The 24,761-nt window shown below is 34.5% G+C and overlaps 1 protein-coding gene across 5 annotated transcripts in view; it reads right to left on the bottom strand.

Annotated features, from left to right (window-relative positions):
* Positions 1-24,761, bottom strand: part of REV3L (REV3-like, polymerase (DNA directed), zeta, catalytic subunit) — a 178,271-nt gene that overhangs the window by 74,771 nt on the left and 78,739 nt on the right. For all 5 annotated transcript variants that reach the window (XM_010856597.1, XM_010856599.1, XM_010856598.1 and 2 more), the window contains 7 exons: positions 18,415-18,509; positions 17,749-17,853; positions 16,679-16,763; positions 16,443-16,591; positions 8,864-8,983; positions 5,984-6,221; positions 524-666 (listed from right to left, as the gene is read on the bottom strand). In XM_010856597.1, the coding sequence (XP_010854899.1) occupies positions 524-666; positions 5,984-6,221; positions 8,864-8,983; positions 16,443-16,591; positions 16,679-16,763; positions 17,749-17,853; positions 18,415-18,509 (935 nt within the window). The remainder of the gene's footprint in view (positions 1-523; positions 667-5,983; positions 6,222-8,863; positions 8,984-16,442; positions 16,592-16,678; positions 16,764-17,748; positions 17,854-18,414; positions 18,510-24,761) is intronic.

Here is a 24,761-nt window from a genome sequence, read left to right as displayed (position 1 = left end):
AATAGTTAACTCAACAGAAAGGTCGTTTTCATACTAGGATATCTCAATCTGAATAATCGAGAGTTAGTTACATTTGACTATTAGTCATTATTTTAAACACATATGCCTTTGATTAAAAACAGATGGTATCAATATTCATGCTTTTTGAGAGAATAAGCGGAAAAATCTCATTGCCTTGGAAAGTTTCCATAAAATAACACACATCTTTGCATTATCACTCTTTTTTTGCATTATCACTTTAAATAAGCTAAGCATATTTCTTATAGTTTTCTACGGTTAAATGTTACGATAAACTGATTAAAGTTTATAAAGCTCTAATCAGTGATTGATAAAAGCTATCCTCTTAGAAATGAGAAAAGACATATTTTATCTACATTCTCTCAAAAGAAAACATCCTTGAGAAGGACAAAATCTAACAGTATTGTCATAGTCTCACTTAGCCAACTGTGATTATATTTTTCAAAATCAAATATATCTTCAGCCCCTACATAACAAAATGCTCACAGTAGACTAGTTTACTTACCACTATTTTCATCTGCAGTTCCATCTAACTGAGGTATAGAAAGATTGGCTAGAAGCAAACTATTATTACTCCATTCCATTTCTTCTTCTGAAGATGAATCATCTTCTTCTGTTGAGCTTCTATGGGTATTTCTGCACAGTGATCTAGGGAATATTAAGATTCATCAGTGAGTATGAGTATTAGAAAAAAGCATCTCAGACTCAAATAATTTGCCTAATTTGACACTATAATAGTAAAACTGAACAAAGCAGATCTGAAAATTAAAACTAGAAGATACCACCATTCCTATATTCACAGCTCCACAATGTCTTGGATTACCATATCTAGTTATGTTCTTCCTTATATTGTCCCCTTTATCTTATCATTAAATATACACATATAACAGCTTAGGTGAGTACCTGGTAATTTGTAAAAAGGTGGCATTTTAGGATATTCTAAGAAGTCTCCATAGATACACAATTACTACATTATGATTGGAAAAAACAAATAAAAAGACAGGCAAGGGGTTATTCAGGTCAGGGATGAAAGAGAAAATAAAAGGGGTCAGACAGATAGGCTAGGAAGCAGTACAGGTATTGAGTCAATCCCAGCAGGAGCTGTAAAAGCATGGTTACTGAGGAATGCAGATGGACTGTGAAGTCCAGATGGATACTCCCCTTAAGTTCTATCTCCAACCAATTTACATTTTTCACTAGATCATAGCTTGATATTTTCCCTTCCATCTGGATGGGCAAACTTACTTTCTACCCACACCTTTTTCTTTCACTTGTCTTGAAAATATTACTTTATTATATGTAGAATAATTTTTTCATTAAACCTTTTCCAAATAAAAATTATTAATGGCTCAAACTGTTAATAACTTTCTTCCTATATTATACAAAAATTTTTCATTTCTGCCTTTGTCCTGTGTAGCCATATGTAGCATATCTATGCCATGTTCCACATGATAACTTTTAAAATATTTGAAGGGATTTTTATCATTTGTTTCATAATTCTTTTCTAATTAGAGTAAATATTATCTATTCTTTCCACTGTTCTTTAAAAGTGATGGTGCTCACAAATCCTTCTAGTGTTCTTCTTCTTTCACTTTACTTTTTCAGTATGCTTAAAATTTGGTACTTGGGGCAGAATATAATATCCAATATACAAGCAGAAATTAAATGACTCCCATTCTAGATACTATACTTCTATCAATCTTTCTCTAATATACTTTTATAAATGTTCAAGATATTTTTCCAAGGTTAACCTCAGGGTGATTTTCACAGAAATGATCCAGTCAATGAATACACAAACATTAAATCATTATGGGATAAACGAGGCCTATTATTTTAAACATGTTGGCACTACTGGGAATAAGAAGATGGTGATTTTACAAGAATGTTACATATTTGAATGCGTATCTATTTAATATGGGCATGAAAATTTAAATAGCTAAACCAGATATAATCTAAGAAACTGTAGAAGAAATGCTAATAATAGATTGAAGGTAAGAATCAAAGGGACAATATCAAAATAAAACAATGAAAGAACAACAAAGACAAAAGAAAAACAAATGGAAATAAGAAAAATGCTTCATTGATGCCACATGATCAAATAAAAATATCAAATAATTAACAAACTTTGCTGAAATATAAAAGAAGCAACCCAACTTATTACAGCAAGATTTCAATACATCAAATAAATACTATAATTATTTTACTAATAAAACCCAAAATCTGTCAGACTAATAAATGTTACCGCAGGTACATCTGGTAATCAATAATTAAATTCACTATTTTGGCAATCATACACTACAGATTTACTGTGCTCTTAATAAAGTACAATTTATGGCTTTCCCACAGAAACTGTTAAGTCTAGAATGAATTGTAGGTCTACCTAGTCTATATTTGTGAAACTGACTGACTGAAGAAAAAAGCCTATGACCCTACACCTTATTAGGCATCATCTTTTCAGTTTCAAGATATTTTTGAATCTGTATTTTGTCATTCAATGAATTATCAATCTCCAATGTTTCTGACAATCTCAATTGAATCAAGCATGACATTTGGCACAAAGCAAGCATTTAAGTGGTTTTTGAATGCAAAATCATGCAAGTTCCCTATGAACCGATCTAATCAGTCACTACTACAATCCTTCTTATCTATAAGGATGTTATGTAGGACTTTGTTAAACATCTGGCTGAAATTAGACTCAGTCGACTATTCCATTTCCCTAAGTAACCATATTTTGAAAAGATATAAAGACAGTAGAGCATGAGTTGAACTCATAAAGGGTCTTTATATTTTCTGCTTCCCTTTGTAAATGCCCACGAAGTGTTCATTTAATAATCATAATTATCACTCCTATTACAGGGGAGCAGAACTAGAAATAAGACAACCAGTTAAAAAGTGGTTTGCTTTCCAGATAAATAATAACACTGCCCAAACTAGATAAGTTTAACAACAGATAGAGATGTACAGGAAGGCAAGTTAAATATGAGATTGAGGTCATATTTAAAATTTTGGAACATTTAAAGAGATTAAACCTAACTTTATTTTTATCATTATTGAGATATAATTGACACAAATGACTATGAATTTTTGATGCACAGCATAAAGGCTTGATTTACATACATTGTGAAATGATTACCACAATAGTTTTAGTTAATAGCCATCATCTCAAACTCATTCTATGAGGCCACCAGCACCATGATACAAAAACTAGACAAGGATACCATATAAAAAGAAAATTATAGGCTAGTATTACTAATAAAAATAGATTCAAAAATCCTCAACAAAATACTTACAAACTGACTCCAGCAATACACTGAGTACCATACACCATGTTCAAGTAGGATTTACCCCAGGAATGCAAGGATTTTTCAGTATTCGCAAGTCAATGTGATTACACCACATTAACAAATTGAAGAATAAAGACCATCTGATCATCTCAACAGATGCAGAAAAAGCTTTTGATAAAATTTAATATCCATTTATGATAGAAACTCTAGAAAATGGGCACAGAGGGAACATCATCAGTTCAGTCACTCAGTCATGTCCAACTCTTTGCCACCTCATGGACTGCAGCATGCCAGGCCTCCCTGTCCATCACCAACTCCCAGAAATTTATTCAAACTTATGTCCATTGAGTCGGTGATGCATCCAACCATCTCATTCTCTGTCGTTCCCTTCTCCTCCCACCTTCAATCTTTCCCAGCATCAGGGTCTTTTCAAATGACCCAGCTCTTTGCATCAGGTGGCCAAAGTTGTGGAGTTTCAGTTTCAGCATCAGTCCTTCCAATGAACACCCAGGACTGATCTCCTTTAGGATGGACTGGTTGGATCTCCTTGCAGTCCAAGGGACTCTCAAGAGTCTTCTCCAACACCACAGTTCAAAAGCATCAATTCTGCGGCACTCAGCTTTCTTTATAGTCCAACTCTCACATCCATACATGATTTCTGGAAAAAGCACAGCTTTGACTAGGCAGACCTTTGTTGGCAAAGTAATGTCTCTGCTTTTTAATATGCTGTCTAGGTTCGTCATAACTTTTCTTCCAAGGAGCAAGCGTCTTTTAATTTCACGGCTGCAGTCACCATCTGTAGTGATTTTGGAGCCCGAAAAAATAGCCTGTCACTGTTTCCCCATCTGTTTGCCATGAAGTGATGGGACCGGATGCCATGATCTTCGTTTTCTGAAATGTTGAGCTTTAAGCCAACTTTTCACTCTCCTCTTTCACTTTCATCAAGAGGCTTTTGAGTTCCTCTTCACTTTCTGCCATAAGGGTGGTGTCACCTGCATATCTGCGGTTATTGATATTTCTCCTGGCAATCTTGATTCCAGCTTGTGTTTCATCTAGCCCAGTGTTTCTCATGATGTACTCTGCATATAAGTCAAATAAGCAGGGTGACAATATACAGCCTTGATGTACTCCTTTTCCTATTTGGAACCAGTCTGTTGTTCCATGTCCAGTTCTAACTGTTTGTCCTGATCTACATACAGATTTCCCAACAGGCAGGTCAGCTGGTCTGGTACTCCCATCTCTTTCAGAATTTTCCAAAGTTTGTTGTAGTTCAGAGGGAACATGCCTCAAAATAATACAAGCCATTCATGACAAAGCCACATCTAATATCATACTCAATGAGGAAAAGCTGAAAACATTTCCTCTAAGATCAGGAACAAGACAAGGATGCCCACGCTTGCCACTTTTATTCAACATAGTTTTGGAAGTCTCAGCCACAACAATCACAGAAGAAAAATAAAAGGAATTCATATTGCAAAAGAAGTAAAACTCAGTGTGTGCAGATGATGTGATGCTACATATAGAAAATCCTAGAGACACCACCAAAAACTACTAGAGCTCATCAATGAATATGGTAAAGCTGCTGGGTACAAAATTAATATAAAGAAATTCGTTGCATCTCTATACAACAAACAACAAAATATCAGAAAGTGGGCTTTCTTTTTTCAATTTCTGATATAAGGAGGCACTTCCATTTTGTCCCATTTAGGACACACATATTGATACTGTGTATATAAACAGATGATTTCTAAGTTAGGTGTATGGGGAGAGCATGAATTTAAGCAAGGTGGTCAAAAGATACAAACTTCCAGTTATAAACATGACTAGGCAATATAATGTACAACACAGTGACTATAGTTACCATTACTGTATGACATATATGAAAGTTAAGAGGGTAAATCATAACAGTTCAAATTACAAGGAAATAATCCCCCATTTCTTGTTTCGTTTCCTTTGTATTAGAGGATAATTGCTTTACAATATTGTGTTGGCCTCTGCCATACATCAACATGAATCACCCACAGGTAGACATATGTCCCCTCACTTCTGAACCCCCCTCCCATCTCCTATCTCATCCCACCCCTCCAGGTTGTCACAGAGCACTGGGTTGAGCTCCCTGTGTCACACAGCAAATTCCCACTTGCTATCTATTTTACATATGGCAATGTATATATTTCCATGTTATTCTCTCAATTCATCCCACTCTCTCCTTCCCCCACTGTGTCCACAAGTCTGTTCTCTATGTCTGCATCTCCACTGCTGCCCTCCAAATAGGTTCATCAGTGCCATCGTTGTACATTCCATATGCATATCCCCTATTTCTTTTTATTGTATCTATGAGATGATGGAAGTTAACTGAAACTACTGTGGTAGTCATTTCACAATATACATAAATCAAATCTTTACGCTGTACATCAAAAATTCATACAGTGATGTATGTCTTATACCTCAATAATAAAGGGGAAAAAGTTAGGTTTAATCTTTTTAAATGTACTAAAATTTCATTTCACTTGGAATATGAAGTTTATTCCACATTAGAAACAACGCCTTATTTAAAAGAGTTTTAAGTCAATTTAGTTTATAAGGTGCTTTTTATTATGAATAATAGTAAGAATTTCTGATTAAAGAAAACTGATAATGACAGAAAGTTATTAAAGGAACTGAAATAACTAAAAAGTTACCTCTTTTTGGCACAATGTTCTTCAATATTGCTGTCCCACCTCTGAGACATTACCAAACTAAGCTCCATTTCTTCTTTTTCAATCTGTGGTTCATTTTCTTCATCATCACTATTTTGAGGATTTTTACTGTTTCCAAAGGAACGACACGGTGATGGCATCCTATTTCTTCCCCTGTGATAGCCGTCATTTTCCAAACCAGCAAGAAGATGTACCAGAGCCTCATCAGGACTACTGTCCACTACAAAACAAGTAAAGCATCACCAACAAATAACTTACACTTTCTAAATAATGCAGATCAATTATATATAAAACATTAAGAATCATATATGCTGGCACATGCTGAAATGCCACTGGTACAGAGATTTATGTATTGATATAGTTCTTCCATCCAAGTATGACCCTTGGACCACCTGTTCTAGAATGATTTTGTGTCCTTATTAAGAAGAAAATTCTTAAGATACCATCTCACATTTATTGAATTAGAATTTCTGAGGCAAGGCTCAGGAATTTGCATGTTAACAAGCTGCTCAAGCTCTTACTGCTTAAGTAAGGCTGAGGAGCACTAAACGAAATATAATCACAAATGATTATAATAAATATAAAATATATAAGTATATGAATTAATGCTAAGTGAAACATGTCAACACCTTATCCCTCATTTGAGATTTATTTAGCTCATAGGATTACCAAACAAAACCTGTAATTGAAAAACACAGGAGAGCTTTGAAAGTGATTAATAGCATTACTTCCTGAAGACCACCACTGAGATATCACATCATATGCACCAGGTTTGATAAAATCAAAGACAGATAATAACAAATGTTGACAATATGTGAAAAACTTGGAGCCCTCATATAGTGCTGGTCAAACTGTACAATGGTACAGCTGCTGTGAGGGAAAAAAAGTTTGGCAGTTTATTAAAATGTTAAACACAGAGTTACCAGGAGAGCCAATAATTCTATTCGTAGGTATATACCCAAAAGAAGTGAAAACATGTGTCCAAACGAACACCTATACATGAATAATCATAGCTGCATTACTCACAATAGACAAAAAAGTGGAAACAACTCAAAAATCTATCAACTAAAGGAAAGAGAAATGAAATATGGTTTATATCCATATGATGCAACATTATTCAGTAGTAAAAAGAAATGAAGCACTGATATACACCTCAACATGAAAACATATATTCCTTAAAAACATTATGCTTAGTGAAAAGAATACAGAAACAAAAGGTTATATGATTCCATTTATATGAAATGCCCAATATAGGTAAATCTAGCAAAAGAGAAAACAGATCAGAAGTTGCCAGAGGCTGAGAGGAGGGAAAAGAGAGAAGGGACTACAAATGGGCATGGGGTTTCTTTTTTAGAGTGATAAAAATGTTCTGTAATCAGATAGTGAAAATGATTGCATAACTACATGAAATGCTGAAAACCACTGAACTGTACAAGTTAGAAGGTTAGTTTTACAATATGTGAATTATATCCCATTAAAAGTTATTATCTAAAAAAATATCATAAAGGAGGCTGTTCTAATCTAGTACACAACCTTTTTCTCTGTAAAATATAATATTTAGTAAATGGGAATATATTGTTTCTGTTTTTCTTTGCTGACAATGAAGAAACTAGTTCAATCATGCTACCAAATATAAGGCAAAATTGAAGATATTTGCCTATAGAGGCTATTTTGGCAAAAATCTATTTCTTAAACCTAGAATTGCAGTTTATTTTTCCTGACATACTTTTTAAAAAGTTAATATTAGCAAATGATTTATATATATTTGACTCAGATCTTTGACTAACATTGAGACTATTTTTTGCAACTTTAAATAAGTGAAAATTGTATCAGCTGGTGATACATTTTATTCACTTAGTATGAAGAAATAAGAATACACCTTTCTCTTTTTCAATTTAACTGTCTTTTTATAACTAAAATATAATTTAGGCATATAACATTTATTTACTCAGAGAAATAAAACATTTTATATTATAAACTTCAAATTAATTTTTAGATGTGGTCTTTGGATCATTTCTTCCTATATGTCATGTCATTCATTTAAAAAAGAAAAAAGTTACCTACCTTCATATAAAATGTTCTTGAAATATGACTGTGTACAGTAATTTTGATATTGTCCCTAGTCACTGAGTTAATCTTCCACTCAAATGAAAATGTAAATAACAGAGAGAGGATACTGTGGAGGGGTAGGATCACATTTGATGCTATACCTCATTTGATACAGTAAGAATGGAAAAACAAAGTAAGCAAGAAACATAAAATCGTTATACCGAGCAAAACAAGATGCAGGAAGTTCAATGATATTTCACTTTTTGCAATGAAAATTTAAAAACATTTCTGAAAAAGATATCAGTAATTTAGAGTAAATTACTGAAATGAAATCTAGTAAATGGCTTGTAATAGTAATGAAAATGCATTTATGGAAATGTAAAAGATACTCAGAAATGACTGTTATGTCCTATGCTAGTCAAGAATTAATAGCTTGAAAGGTATTGTCCAGGGAAATTTCTGAGACTTATTAACAAAGAATCAATCATGGTATTTTATTAATGTACTTAACTTTGAAGAATTTTAATTCAAAATAAACACATTTCCTCTTAAAGCAATACAGTTCTCTTTCAACCAAAGTGAAGTTAAGAAAAAGAGAGTTATTTTCTTTTCCAACTATTTAACAGAAAAAGCTGTATGGAAAACAAAAAAAGAAACTATACTTCTCTTAGTGCAAGATTTCCTTCTTATACTGAGTAAGAATTTATTCAACATGCAACTTTAACCTCTTCAAATAAAAGAAAAAATACTACCTGATATATGCACTTTTGTTGATTTAACATACTGAAAATTTATGACAGAATAGTTGCTTACAGAAAACTCGTGACTCACTCAGTCTTTGGGTCAAAGGCTGAAAAGTCTGACTGTTTTCCATGAGGTTCAAAATTGCTTCTTCATTAATAAGAGCTTCCTCCACTTTGGGTCTAGTGTGACCTTAAAAGGACAAAAATACAAAAACATTAAAGTAAATGACCTAAATCTGAAGCTGCTTACAATTTGTTTAAATTAGAAAACATTACAATGTAAACCTACTTAAAATTTTGAAGTATTAGTGATATATGTTAAATAAAATATAATAAACTTAATGAAAGCCACAGGAAACCTAACCAGTCACACAGGAAAAAAAAAAAACCCTGAAACTGTGATCACTAAATGTTTACAATCTCTTCACTAAATCAAGTACCTAGTTTGTACAGTTATATTACCCTGATAAAGTCACTGTACATTAAAATCTGTAAAACAAGTTCTTAGAGGGAAGTTCATAGTGATATAGGCCTTCTTTTTAAGGAAAAAAAAAAAAAGTTGAAATAAGCAATCTAATCCACCACCTAAAAGAACTGCAAAAAGAAGAACAAACAAAACCTAAAGTCAGCAGAAGGAAGGAAAAAATAAAGATCAGGGAGGAAATAAATAATATAGTGATTTAAAAATCAAGAAAACCTAGAGCTGGTTCTTTGAAAGGGTAAACAAAATTGACAAACCTCTGGCCAGGCTCACCAAGAAAAAAAGAGAGAAGATCCAAATAAAATAAGAAATCAAAGAGGAGAAATCACAACTGATACCACAGAAATACAAAAAACCGTAAGACAATACCACAAACAATTAGACAACCTAGAAGAAATGGATAACTTTGTAGAAACATACAGCTCTCCAAAACTGAATCTAGAAGAAATACATCTTGAACAGACCAACCAATCACTAGACTGAAACAGAATCTGTAATTACAAAAAAAAAAAAAAAAACTCCTTACAAACAAAAGTCCAGAACCAGATGGTTGCACAGGCAAATTCTACCAACCATACGAAGAAGAACTTATACTAATTTTTCTCAAACTCTTCCAGAAGACTGAAGAGGAAGGAACACTTCCAAAGATAGGCTATGAAGCCACCACTACCCTGATGCCAAAACCAGACAAAGACACTACAAAAAAACAAAAATTATGGGCAGTATCTTTGATGAATATTGGTATAAAAATTTTCAACAAAATATGAGAAAACTGAATCCAACAACACTTTAAAATGATCATATACCATGAACAATTAAGATTCATCCCAGAGTCAAAAGGATGGTTCAACATACATAAATCAATCAATGTGATCTACCACATCAAAACACAAGAAAAGACAATAACCATATGATCATCTCAATAGATGCAGAAAAAAGTATCTGATAAAATTCAACATCTTTCATGATTAAAAACCTTACAAAAGTGAGTAAAGAGGAAAACATCTTAACATACTAAAAGCTATCTATGACACATACACAGCCAATATAACATTCAATGGTGAAAAGCTGAAAGCCTTCCACCTAAAATTTGGAACAAGACAAGGATGTAGACCCTCACTTCCCTTCAACACAGTATTGGAAGTTCTAGCAACACCAATCAGACAAGAAAAAGAAAAGGCATTCAAATCGGTAGGAAGAGGTAAAACTGTCATTATATGTAGATGGTATGACATGATATATAGAAAACCCTAGACTCTACACACAAACTACAAGAACTAATAAACAAACACAGCAAGGTAGGAGGATACAAGATTAACATACAGAAACTGCTTGCATTTCTTTACACTAACAATAAAATATCAGAAAGAGATCGTAAACAAATGTCCCTTTTAAGGTCAGATTAAAAAGTAAAATACTTAGGAATAAACCTCACCAAGGAGGCGAAAGATTTATATGCTGAAAACTATAAAACATTAATAAAGGAAACTGAAGATAAATTAAAGAAATGGGAAGATATTCCATGCTTTTGGATTACAAAAATTAAATCTGTTAAAATGGCCATGCTGCCCAAAGCAATCAATATATTTAATGCAATACCTATCAAAATACCCATGACTTTTTCTCAGAACCAGAATAAGCCTAAAATTTATACTTTGGATATAGATTCTGGATCTCCTAAAAGATCCAGAATTGCCAAAGCAATCCTGAAGAAAAAAAAAGCAGGAGGTATAACTCACCCAGACTTCAGACAATCTACAGTAATCAAAACAGCATGATATTGGCACAAGAACAGACATATGGATTAATGAAACAGAATACAGAGCTCAGAAATAAACCCACACACGTTTCCCCACAGGGACCACTCTGTTCCCCACCTGGACTACTCTGTTCCCCACGCGCATTCTATTTTTCTGCCCTTGATATTCAGACTTGAAAATCAATGTTTTCAACCCAGGACATAGCTAGAGTGTTTAATCAAGACGAAAGAACAAAGAAGAAAACTACAAAAAAACAGGTCATCCCAAAGCAAAAAAACAAAAAACCCCTAAACTGAGATCAGTGAAAACAAAGCAGGTTTTAAAACTAATTACAAAATAGATAAGACTGGCAAGAATGATCACAACAAAACAGAGAAAGAGTAAATAAATTACATTAGAAATAAAAGGGGAAGTGCCAAAGGTAAAAGAGATATATTAAAGGAACACTGTGAGCAACTTTATACCAAAAATATGAAAAACTCAGATTAAATGGGTAGTTTCTTAGGAAAAATATGATATAAACTCTGATTCAAACAGAAATAAAAAACCTGAGTAAACCTGTAACAATTAAGGAAGATAAATTAATAGTTTAAAATCTACACCCTTTATATCCCCCATGGATTCCAGGCTCCTCTGTCCATGGAATCCTCCAGGCAAGAATACAGGAGTGTAGCCATCCCCTCTCCAGGGGATCTTCCTGACCCGGGGATCAAATCTGGGTCTGATCCTTTGCAGGCAGATTCTTTACCATCTGAGCCACAAGGGAAGCCCTTACTACCCTCACCCTCACATAAAAATCAAGCCACAAAAAAACCTGTTTAAGTCTGAATGGTTTTACAGATGAGATATATCAAATCTCTAAAAATAGACTATATCAATCCAATAAAAATTCTTGAAAGGAGAGGTGAAAAATAGGAAAAGCTCTACAATGCATTTAATGGGGTTAAAGTATGAATGCTTCTCAATTCCTGGAAGAAAAAAAAAACCCTAAACAAAATTATTAGCAAAGTAAACACAGCAATGCTTAAAAACACACACATTATGACAAACAAGGATTTGTTTCAGGAGTGCAAGGACAGTTTAACATTAGATACGTTATTAATGTGACTACCATATTAACAGAGTAAAAGAGAAAAACTGATTATGTCAATAAATTCAGAAAGAAAAACTTGGTAAAACTTAATATCCATTCTTGCTTTTAAAAACTCAAATTTTCCTTAGCAAGCAAGAAATAGAAGATTTAATTGCTATTTAATAAACTGATTAAAATTTATCTACCAATGCTGCTGCTGCTAAGTCTCTTCAGTCGTGTCCAACTCTGTGCGACCCGATAGATGGCAGCCCACCAGGCTCCCCCGTCCCTGGAATTCTCCAGACAAGAACACTGGAGTGGGTTGCCATTTCCTTCTCCAATGCATGAAAGTGAAAAATGAAAGTGAAGTCGCTCAGTCGTGTCCGACTCTTCGCGACCCCATGGACTGTAGCCCACCAGGCTCCTCCATCCATGGGATTTTCCAGGCAGGAGTACTGGAGTGGGGTGCCATTGCCTTCTCCGTATCTACCAATATCCTGTAGTAAATTTCATAATTAATGATGAAATACAAAAACATTCCCTTTTAAGCCAGGAAGAACACTTTTATGATTTCTACTTAACATTATTGTAGAGTTCTTAAGCAGTGCATTAAAACATTAAAAAAATATAAGGATGGGAAGGGAAGTAAAAATTATTTTCTGATAATGACTCTACACAGAAAATCCAATGAAACAGATATAAATCATCAACACTAATAAAAGTTGTTGGATATAAGACTGACACACAAGGTCAGTGAAGATCCTAATATCAGCAATTAGAAGATGTAATTTTTGAAAGATAAATTTACAACAGCAACAATTATGAGGCACCTGGCGTATATCTAACAAAAGATATTAAATATTTTTACAAAAAAACCCACAAAGCTTTACTTACAGACAAGGAAGAAGACCAAATAAACTGAGAAATATATCATGCTCATAAATGAGATAATTTGGTATATAGAAAGATTTAAAATATTTCTAAATCGGTCTATATATTCAATAATTTTCCAATAAAATCTCAACAAAGTTCTCTTCAGAAACAAGACAATCTGATCTTATAATTAACATGGGAGAACTTTTTAAAAGATCCAAGAGTCATTAAGACAATTTTGAAGCTATTCAGAGATCTGCCCCTGATATATACCCATACTTACAAAGCAACAGTAATTAGAACAGTATGATATTACCATGGGAGAACACAACTGAGGTTGGGGAATTCAGTGAAAACAATTTTTTTTCAATAAATGTGTTGGAACAACTAGCTCTTTATACCTAGAAAAAACAGATACAGTAAGATCCTTACTATGTACACAAGTAAAATGCAGGACGAATTGAAGACCTACATGTGGAAAACCAACTGTAAGCACACATAAACCTTAAGGATGAAAATTTTCATTACAGCGGGATAGGAAATAACATGTAAATCAGGTACCAAAACCAAACAGTAAAGGAAAAAAATTCTTAAATATAATGCTAGAAAGACATACAAAACACTCTTTTTAAAAAAGGGAAGAAAATGGGAAAAAAGACCAAAAATAAAGTTCAAGTCTGCTGCTGCTGCTGCTAAGTCACTTCAGTCGTGTCCAACTCCATGTGACCCCAGAGACGGCAGCCCACCAGGCTCCACCATCCCTGCGATTCTCCCGACAAGAACACTGGAGTGCGTTGCCATTTCCTTCTCCAATGCATGAAAGTGAAAAGTGAAAGTGAAGTCGCTCAGAAAATATCTCTACAATAAATATAACTAACAAGGGCTTGATATCTAGAAAATACAAGGAATTTCTACACATTAGTAAGAAATGTACATTAGTAAGAAAACGATTGATGCAATAGAAAATGAGCAAAGAACATGAATAAGCAATTCTCAGATAGAAAGACCCAAATGCTTATAAATACCAGTAATCAGGAAATGCAGATTCTGAAGAATGAGAATGGCAAAAAATGTTTGCATCTCACACTATCAAATATTGTTGAGGATGTAGGGAAGTAAAAGCTCTAACATTCTGTGGGAATATAAACTTAGGTATAATCATTTCATAGAGCAATTCTGTAATAAAATGTGATAGTTTTATTGTTAACATACCTCAAAATCTGAAAAACTGAGCACTAAAATGGAGCTTATAAGGAAAATTAAACGGTAAGACAAAATTTATGCAACTCTGTAACGAGAATACTAACAAAATCAATAATTGGTACCCCAGGAAATAAACTGCTCAGTCAGGCAGGCAGCTCAGTGTGGCTGGAAGCTGTCATAGTAGATATTAAAAATGCACAGGAAATAGTAGTATGGAAATTCTGGGTACATTTTGATTAGGATGGGGCTAGAAGATGCTAAGACAAAGCAAATCAAAGTAGAGCTCTGATCCAAAAGGCTGCCATTAAAGTACTTGGGAGAGGGTGTAACTTGCTCTGAGTCAGAGGGCACAACGCCAAGATGCAACTCTTAGGGAAGGAGGAAGCCCTAGGTGGCTGTAGGTGCTCATTTCTAGCTGCTTTTTAATACAGTCAAGAGTGCCTCTGCTGCCCATGCAGCAGTGAAAAGAGGGCTTTTCCTTTCCTGCTGAAGGTTGGTAATTCTACTCCTGCTATTCTGACTCCCCTGCCTAGAAAAACTGTATGCATAAAAAACAACTTCTGAATAAAACTTTCATTACACTCTTAACTACCAACCATGTAAAAACTAACTTCATTATAGAAACCCTGACAGAATAGATGCTATCTAAGGCAGAGTTTCAGAGATGGCAATGGCACCCCACTCCAGTACTCTTGCCTGGAAAATCCCATGGATGGAGGAGCCTGGTGGGCTGCAGTCCATGGGGTCGCTAAGAGTCGGACATGACTGAGCGACTTCACTTTCATGCATTGGAGAAGGAAATGGCAACCCACTCCAGTTTTCTTGCCTGGAGAATCCCAGGGGCAGGAGAGCCTGGTGGGCTGACGTCTATGGGGTCACGCAGAGTTGGACACGACTGAAGTGACTTAACAGTAACAGCAAGGTAGAGTTTAATAATACATATACCCTAAGACTTGGCAAATTATACTTTTATATGTTTTCTGTAGAGAAACTCCTGCACATGGCCACAAGGTGACAGATGTGACACTGCTAACCATAGTGCAAAAGTGAAAACCATCTAAGAGTTGTAGAGAATCAAATAAACTTGTTTAGTCTTACAAAAGAATGCTAATCAGCAGCTAAAATGAGTGACCTACAAACATGTAAGAAAGAGAACAGATTTCAAAGTTATTACTGCTGACACAAAAGATACTCAACATCATTATTAATGAGGGAAATGATAATTAAACCATAATTAGATGCCATTTCACACATACTAGGATGGCTATATAAAAAAAGACAGATAATAACAAGTGTTAGTGAGAATGTAAGGTCTCTGGAACCCTCATATACTGCTGATGGGAATTTAAAAGTGCAGCACCTAGGAAAACAGTTTGGCCATTTATTAAAAATTAAACACAAATTTATCAAATGACCCAGCAATTCTCTTCCTTGATATCCACTCAAGAAAAATGAAAATATATATCCACACAAAGACATAAACGTTCAGAACAGCATTATTCTTAAGGGCCCAAAAGTGAAAAGAACTCAAATATTCATCACCTAATGAATGAATCAATAAAATATATTGGTACAAGGCAATAATACTATTAGGCGATAAAACAGAATGAAATACTGATAGAGATCTACAGTATGGAAAAAAACGAAAAATATTATGCTAAGTAAAAAAGTACAAAAGATCACATATTTTATGACTTCATTTACATGATTTACCCAGGAAAGATAAATCTTGAGAGACAAGAAAACAGCTTAGTGGTTACTTAGGGTTGGAGTCTTTTGAGGTGAAGGAACTGTTCTAAAACTGAATTATGGAGATGTTAGTACAACTCTGTAAATTTACCATAAATTACTGGATTATATACACTTGAAATGAGTGAATTTTATGTCATGTAAATTATACCTCAATTAAATAGTTAAAAAATATAATGTTGAATGGAAAATGCAAATTGCTTAATCTATGCTAAGAAGGACACCATTTATGTAAAATTTAAAACCTAAAATAATAGTATTTGTTGTGGACATACTTATGTAAGAACACATAAAACCATACATGGTTTAACAATATGTATCAACTTTAGAATGATGCTTACCTTTAGAGATTAAGAAAAGGTAAAGGAATGAGAGAGGTTTTTGCTACATCAATGATATTTAGTTCTTAGGGAAAAAAATGAGCTAACTCAACTAAATACTAATATCTCAGTGCTAGATACACAGGATGTATATAATAGTATTTTCTGCATGTTTGCAGGAAAACCCTTACCTTTGCTCAACTCTGAATCTTTGTGGACTTCTACCATATTAGCTGGTGTACACGGAAGAATTTCATGAGACAGAACCTCAGAGTGCAATGTTAATTCAGCAGAGAACTCCTGGGATCCATCGCTGTAGTCCACAGATCCTGATAATGTTCTGTTTAATTAAAACACATCCTTTATAAAAAACTACATAACAAAGCAATAAAATTAGTTCTGAGATCTATAATAAATAACCACTTACACAGAAAAATTGTTCTCTTTGAGAATTTCCTGAAGTCTCTTCTGAAATTTTTTTTCACTTTCTGTTGCTGGCACAAACCTGCGATCTTTGAATTTTAAAAGTTCATTAAAAAATGTAGACAGCAAACGAATGAAATAGTTACCTTTTTCCTAGAGTACCTTTTAAAATGGTAGCAATTTCCTATATTTGACACATATAACACCACCTAAAAACAGTCCTATTACATAAATCAAACAAAAAGGAAATGGTTGTTACTGAAGCTATAAAATTAAGCACTTAAAGTCATTTCAAGATTAAGTTCTATAAATTAAAAACAAAAACATTATTTTCTATCTAAAAATGTTATCATACACCATGAACCTAGAAATTTTTCCTTTATAAAATATTTCTATTTTAAAAGGCATAAAAGGCATTCAAAATTTATCAAAGGATTTTTAGTGTCCATGAGATTATAACACAAATTTTAATTGGACTTCAGTGTATGCTTACTACTGTATTTCAAATACATTTGCCTTTTAAACTGTCTTCTCTTCTTTTACTTCTATTTAATAATTTGTTGTATCCATGGCATTTAAAAAATTTCTTCCAATTCTTTTTGAATGTATCAAAGTTTAGTAACAAATCAAATGAGTATTTTCTTCAGAGATGTACAAGTTAATCAAAGTCAGAATTTATGACATACCCAGAGAAATAATTTGGGGACAGAATTTCATGGGTTACATTTTCAAAGCTTAATGAACTAAACAGTGTTTCTAAGTTGGGATTCATGCTTTTCTGTAAGTATTCTATAGCTCATTCGGAAATGCCAAGGTTAAAACACACTAGAGAATGAAAAAGGAGAAAAGGATAGAATGAAAACCAAGGCCAACGAAGATGTCAATTTCTTATGAGAGACAATGAGTGACACTTTCGATGTGAAGAATAATGAGAATAGGAAGAAAAATATGTAGAGAATTTAAATGTAGTTTGAAAAGCAAAATCTAATGTCAAGGTAAAAATTCAATGGCTTGTACTTTTTCATTAAAATATCCAGCTAAAAAAGTATCATCAGAGTATTATTAGGCTTGTACCTTGTGATTCAGGTTGACTTATTTGAGAAGTTTCATTTCTATTTCTTCGCCGTTGCTTTTCATCTTCCCATATGGCCTGTAGACCAGGGTTTCCACCAATTTGAGCTGTAATCACAATAATACTTCAATACAACAAGGGTCAAAGTGAAAATTACTTGCTTAAAAAAAAGAGAAATCCATACATTAAAAAAAAATAAATGTTGCCCTTAAGAAAAACAATTACCTACTCTGTGTAATAAAATAAATTATCCCAACCTACATTTACTATATTACTCCCTTTTTAGTTTCCTTACTAGTTCCCTAAAACCCCAGCAAGAGAATAAGATTCAAACATTTGATGATAGTCAACAGACCCAAAAGTCCCCTCCCTGGTACATAATCTGAAATAAAAAAACTAGCAGGCAGAGCATAGTAAATTCTTTTATAATGGCTAATTTATTTATTTAGTGTCACACTTACTTTATGTTTATACAAACAAATTCATATGAATGAAGCATAAATGAAAAATGACTATCTCATCAGGGAACAGGAAAAAAAATCTTCATAATATTTTACATTTTCCTTTAATTTCACTTCCCTAGTGATATTTTCTTCCATACTTTTTCCATTCTTTGGTCATGGATTTTTAAAAATAAAAATATACGCTAAGAATAACTGTGTATATACCTTCAATGTCCAACCGATTTAAGATATCAGCAGCTACAGCATCCACTTCTAATTCACAAGTACTCTGTGGTTCAACACCTTCCAGTATTAAAGAGCTGTATTAAAGAAGTATCAAAAGACACAATAATTATGTAAGAGAACATTTTCTTAAGATTTTTCTTAAATGATTTTTCATGTTTAAGGGGTAACCAGAAAGCCAGTGATATTTATCAATTGATAACTCTACAGAGATCTTTTTGGGATCATTTTACATACTTTGGTTCATTATATTTTATATAAAAGGAATGTACAGGGCTTCCCTGGTAGCTCAGTGGTAAAGAATCTGCCTGCGGAGACACGAGTTCAATCTCTGCTCTGGGAAGATCCCACATGCTGTGGGGCAACTAAGCCCGTGCACCACAACTACTGAGCCTGTGCTCTAGAGCCTGGGAGCCGCAACTGCTGAGCCCACACGCCCTAGAGCCTGCGCTCCTCAACAAGAGAAGCCACTGCAATGAGAAGCTGTAACTGAAGAGTAGCCCTAGCTGTCTGCAACTAGAGATAGCCCGTGAAACAACAATGACCCAGCACAGCCAAAAATAAACAATACATAAATACATAAAATTATATAAATATATAAAAGGGAATATACAATGTTTCAGCATGTGGGTCATATCCAGAGCGAGCTGGGTTAAGACAACAGAGAGACAAGAGAGGGGACTCATCAAAAACCATACACATATGCAATTACTTGCCCAGAGGCATCTATCTCGGCAATTATTAAAAGATGGCTTTTAAAAATTAAAAAGGATGGTTTTTAAAAATTAGGAAGAAATATATACCAAGAGTTGAGGGGAAATAAACATATTGAAAAGTGGGCAAGTGATATTGCTCTCTCTGCCTTCAACAACTACTACTGAGCTAGGGAATACTTTTAAAACTTTCTATAACATGACAACTGTAAAACCACCCATGTCCAGTATTGGGATCATAGCTAGGAAAAGAGGTGATACCATAAGGTCATGTTTTAAGAGAATTGTATTAACAAAACTCATTCTCCATTGTCCATACCTAAGAAATAAGTTTATTTTTAAAAATTTATTTTTTATTTGAAGGATAATTGCTTTACAGAAGTCTGTTGTTTTCTGTCAAACCTCCACATGAATCAGCCATAGGTATAAATTTTGATGGATCATAAGCAATTGTTAAAACAAAGAATTTTTATAATTTATCTGTACACACAGATAGATAGATATACAGACACAACACACATATATCTTTCTACCACTGAGGAGGGACATTCGTCAAACTATCACAGTATATCCATCTCTCTAACTTTCAGAAAAAGTAATTCGCAATACAGCTTGTCTAATTTAACAAAATAAGTTATTCCATGAAATAAAGTATCAGATAAAATAGTTTTGGCCAATAGTTTTCTCCTTTATACTAAAATGTTTCAGAATTTTGAAAGAATTATATTATAAATTTCAAGGGTGAATTTTCCAGTAGATGATTTGTGACAAAGGGAGGAAATATTTAAAAATGCAATTTCACAGTAGAAACTTACAATTATTTCCTGCCCTTATTAAAAACTACTTCAGACATTCAGAATAGGAGGTGTTACTAGGGAAAGGATATCGTTGCCGTTCAGTGCTCACATCTGTCCGACTCTTGCGACCCCATGAACTGAAGCAAGCCAGGATTCCCTACCCTTCACCCTCCCCTGTGAATGAGTTTGCTCAAACTCATTGAGTTGGTGATGCCATCCAACCATCTCGTCCTCTGTCACCCCTTTCTCCTCCTGCTCTTAATTTTTTCCCAGCATCAGGGTCTTTCCCAATGACTCGGCTCTTCCCATCAGGTGGTGAAAGTACTGGAGCTTCACCTTCACCAGCAGTCCTTTCAATGAATATTCAGGGTTGATTTTCTTTAGGATTGACTGGTTTGACCTCCTTGCAGTCCAAGGGACTCTCAAGAGTCTTCTCACAGTTTGAAGGCATCAATTCTTCAGCGCTCAGCCTTTTTTATTGTCCAGCTGCCACATCCATACATGACTAAGCTTCCCTGGTGGCTCAGACGGTAAAGAATCTGCCTGAAATGTGGGAGACCTGGATTCGATTCCTAGGCTGGGAAGAACCTCTGGAGAAAGGCATGGCAACCCACTCCAGTATTCTTGCCTGGAGAAGCCCCCTGGACAGAGGAACCTGGTGGGCTAGTCCATGGAGTCGCAAAGAGGTGGACACGACTGAGTAATGAAGCACACCATGTATGGATGGACCTTTGTAGGCGAAGTAATGTCTCTGTTTTTTAATACGCGTCTATGTTTGTCATTGCTTTTCTTCCAAGGAGCAAAAATCTTTTAATTTTATGGCTGCAGTCTCTGTCCACAGTGATTTTGGAGCCCAAGAAAATAAAGTCTGTCACTGTTTCCATTGCTTCCCCATTTATTTGCCATGAGGTGATGGGAATGAATGCCATTTGTTTATATAATGTTGAGTTTTAGGCCAGCTTTTTCACTCTCCTCTTTTACCTTCATCAAGAGGCTCTTTAATTCTTCTTCGCTTTCTGCCATAAAAGTGGTATCATATGCATATCTGATGTTATTGATATTTCTCCCCACAATCTTGATTTCAGCTTGTGCTTCATCCAGCCCAGCATTTCACATGATGTACTCTGCATATAAGTTAAATAAGCAGGGTGACAATATACAGCCTTGATGTGCTCCTTTCCCAATGTGGAACTAGTTCATTGTTCATGTCCGATTCTAACTGTTGCTTCTTGACCTGCATGAAGGTTTCACAGGAGGCAGGTCAGGTGGTCTGGTATTCCCATCTCTTTAAGAATTTTCCACAGTTTGTTGTAATCTACACAGTCAAAAGCTTTAGCGTAGTCAATGAAGCAAAAGTAGATGTTTTCCTGGAATTCTCTAGCTTTTTCTATCATTCAATGGATGTTGGCAATTTGATCTCTGGTTCCTCTGCCTTTTCTAAATCCAGCTTGAACATCTGGAAGTTCTTGGTTCACATACTGTTGAGACCTAGCTTGAAGGATTTTGAGCATTACTTTGCTATTATGTGAATTGCGTGCAATTGTGCAGTAGTTTGAACATTCTTTGGCATGGCCCTTCTTTAGGAATGGAATGAAAACTGACCTTTTCCAAACCTGTGGCCACTGCTGAGTTTTCCAAATTTGCTAGCATAGTGAGTGCAGCACTTTAACAGCATCATCTTTTAGGAAGTAGTTTTCAGAAATTAAAAAACTCCTTTCAGTAAATAGAAAAAAAACCTAGAGGGGTGGGATATGATGGGAGGTGGGCAGGAGGTTGAAGAGGGAGGGGACATATGTTTAACTATGGCTGATTCATGTTTATATGTGGAAGAGACCAAATACAATATTGTAAAGCAATAATTCTCCAATTAGAAATAATTTTTAAAAAACTAAAATAAATTTGAGCCTGCAAATATATGTAGGTCATTCATTTTAATTATGAAAGGTAGTTAAGCAATACAATGGTAATTAGGCAACTGTACCTCTCTGAATATTTCTATTCACAGCTTAACACAATATACCCACAAATTACAGTCACTGAGGGTAGAGCTCAGACATCTGTAATTTTAAAAAATCTCTTCAGATCATTCTGATGGGCAGCCAGGTTGAGATTACTGCAGTAGATTCGACCTTTGTGAATTCAACACCCTGGCAAATGACTGAAGGTCCATGATATGTAGTAATTTACAATGAGCCAGCAGGGCTTCCCTGGTGGCTCAGTGGAAAAGAACCCGCCTGCCAATGCAGGAGATGTGGGTTCAATCCCTGGGTCAGGAAAATCCCCTGGAGAAGGAAATGGCAACCCACACCAGTATTCTCACATGGGAAATCCCATGGACACAAGAGCCTCATGGGCTACAGTCCATAGGGTTGCAAGAGTTGGACACGACTTAGCAACACCACCACCACCACAGCAGGTAAGGTTAGTAGACTTGCAAACTCAGCACTTTCATCTCATTGAGTTTGTTGCTATTTGTTTCAGCCCTTGAAATAATATTGTGAAATTATTCAGATATTATTATCAATATTATTATTCAACATAATATTGTAAAATATTGTGAAATTGTGGAATTTCAGCCCTTGAAATTCCTTGTGAAGGAATATAAAACATTTTGGGTTTAAAAAAAAAAAAAAAGGTACCCAGAGGAAGGTGCTCACATGGGGGTAAAAATGAGACTAAAAAAATTTAAGAGTACTGATTTGGCAAAAATGTTTATGACGTTTTATTATTTGTATTTGATGAAATGATAGATTTTCATGTTTAATACAAGAAGCCTAAAAGTATGGGACAAAAATGTAGGTTGTAGCTAACCTACATTTATTATAAATTCTAGTTCTGAATACCTTGTCTAATTTCACTAGTTTACCATTTCATATCTTTGCTCTGTACTGTACTGTGCTCAGTCATTTCCAACTCTCTGTGACCCCATGGACTACAGCTCACCAGGTTCCTCTGTCCATGGGATTTTCCAGGCAAGAACTAGAGTGGGTTGTCATTTCCTTCTCCAGGGGATATTTCTAACCCAGGGATCGAACCTGTGTCTCCTGCACCAGCAGGCAGATTCTTTACCACCGAGCCACCAGGGAAGTTCATCCATGCTTTTAAAAGTAATAATTCAAATTTTTCATTATAATACACAGAGTTTCTTTAAACTAACTTCTAACCAGTGAAGCTTTACTATATAGTCTTATGACCTAACCAGAAAGATGCTTGCTGAAAAAGGCTTTCAATACAAATAAACCTTGATTTGAGTTGATTGTGCAAAAAACAACTTACGAAATTATAGAACTTTGAAAACCAAGGGATCTAGTGAGTAGGTCAAATCCCTGGGTTAAGCTTATTTGTTCCAATTTCAGAGAGATAGAGGAACTATATCACAGGTACAAAAACGAGACAGAAAATAGTCTGTCGGTCACTTTGTTCTGGATTAATTAGAACTTGAATTTGATGCATTAAATAACACTCTCTCTAAAATTAATACCAATTCAACACAATTATAAAAACAATTCTGCTGTATCTGAGGACTCTAGAAGTACATATGTATGTATACGTGTATGACTTTACCAAAAAGTCCTGACATTTGCTAACTGAATCCAGAGGTAAGGCAAGTCACTGTCCACTTGGAAGGTTTTGAAGTCTCATTCTGGCGTAATATTAGTTATAAATCAACATACTTCTATCATTATTTAATGAGAGTCTTAATGTCAGGTCTTAAAAAGCCAAAGCAATTCTATAATATGGAAATTCTGTGAAGAACATATTAGTATCTTAAACTATATAAATTAAGCTCTAAACAAATACACTTACGGCAGCTTATCTTCAACCAATTAATAAATTCACATTTTATCATTAAATAAAAAAAGTCATTTAACTGAATACTTCTACTTTGCATCCTTCATTAAAAAAAGAAAAAAGCAAAAAAAAACAAAAAAAAAACGCTTAAAACTTATCAGGTGACATATAAGTAGTGAAAAAGAAGACACCACACCACCCCATCAATACCCAAAGAATCAAGAAAGCTTGGGCAACAACTTTTTGGTATAAAACAAAAATCCTCTACTTCTATGTAGATTAAGATATTATGATAATTTTTATAGGTACTGATTATATATCTACTTTATAGTAGGGAAATCTAAGCCTTTAGAATATCTTACCCTCTCCAAGAGTCTAATAAATACTAAATAGTCAAAAGAAATCACAAACTGTATTATTCACATACACTACAATAACCCACTTTTTTTCTCACAAATATTCAGAAATATTTAGGGGTTATTTTTATTAAAAATATTTTCCATTTAGGATTGATTGGTTTACCTATTGATTTAAATATTTATCCACTGTACCATGTAACATATGGGATCTTAGTTCCCTGACCAGGAATGGAACCCCCCTGCAGTGGAAGTTTGGAGTCTTAATCACTGGACAACCAGGGAAGTCCTGCTATTTAGGTTTTAAATTGCTTTTATATTATATGATTTTTACTTGACAAACTGTGTGTGTGTGTGTGCTTAGTCACTCAGTCATGTCTGACTTTTTGCGACCCCATGGACTGTAGCCCACCAGGTTCCACTGTCCACGGGATTCTCCACACAACAATACTGGAGTGCATAGCCATTCCCTTCTCCAGGGGATCTACCTGACCCAGGGATTGAACTCAGGTCTCCTGCATTGCAGGTGGATTCTCTACTCTTTGAGCCACCAGGGAAGCCCACTTGACAAGTTGTAGGACGTGAATTTAGAATGTACAAACAAGATAGATATTGGAGAGAAATATAAAAACTTACATTCAGATTCCTTTTATTAATTAGGGAATAACTAG

The sequence above is a fragment of the Bison bison genome, unplaced genomic scaffold (genome assembly GCF_000754665.1).
Source record: "Bison bison bison isolate TAMUID 2011002044 unplaced genomic scaffold, Bison_UMD1.0 scf7180017864373, whole genome shotgun sequence".
Taxonomy (NCBI): Eukaryota; Metazoa; Chordata; class Mammalia; order Artiodactyla; family Bovidae; genus Bison; species Bison bison.
Note: the sequence above shows the minus strand (reverse complement) of the source record. Positions and strands in the feature narration are given on the sequence as shown.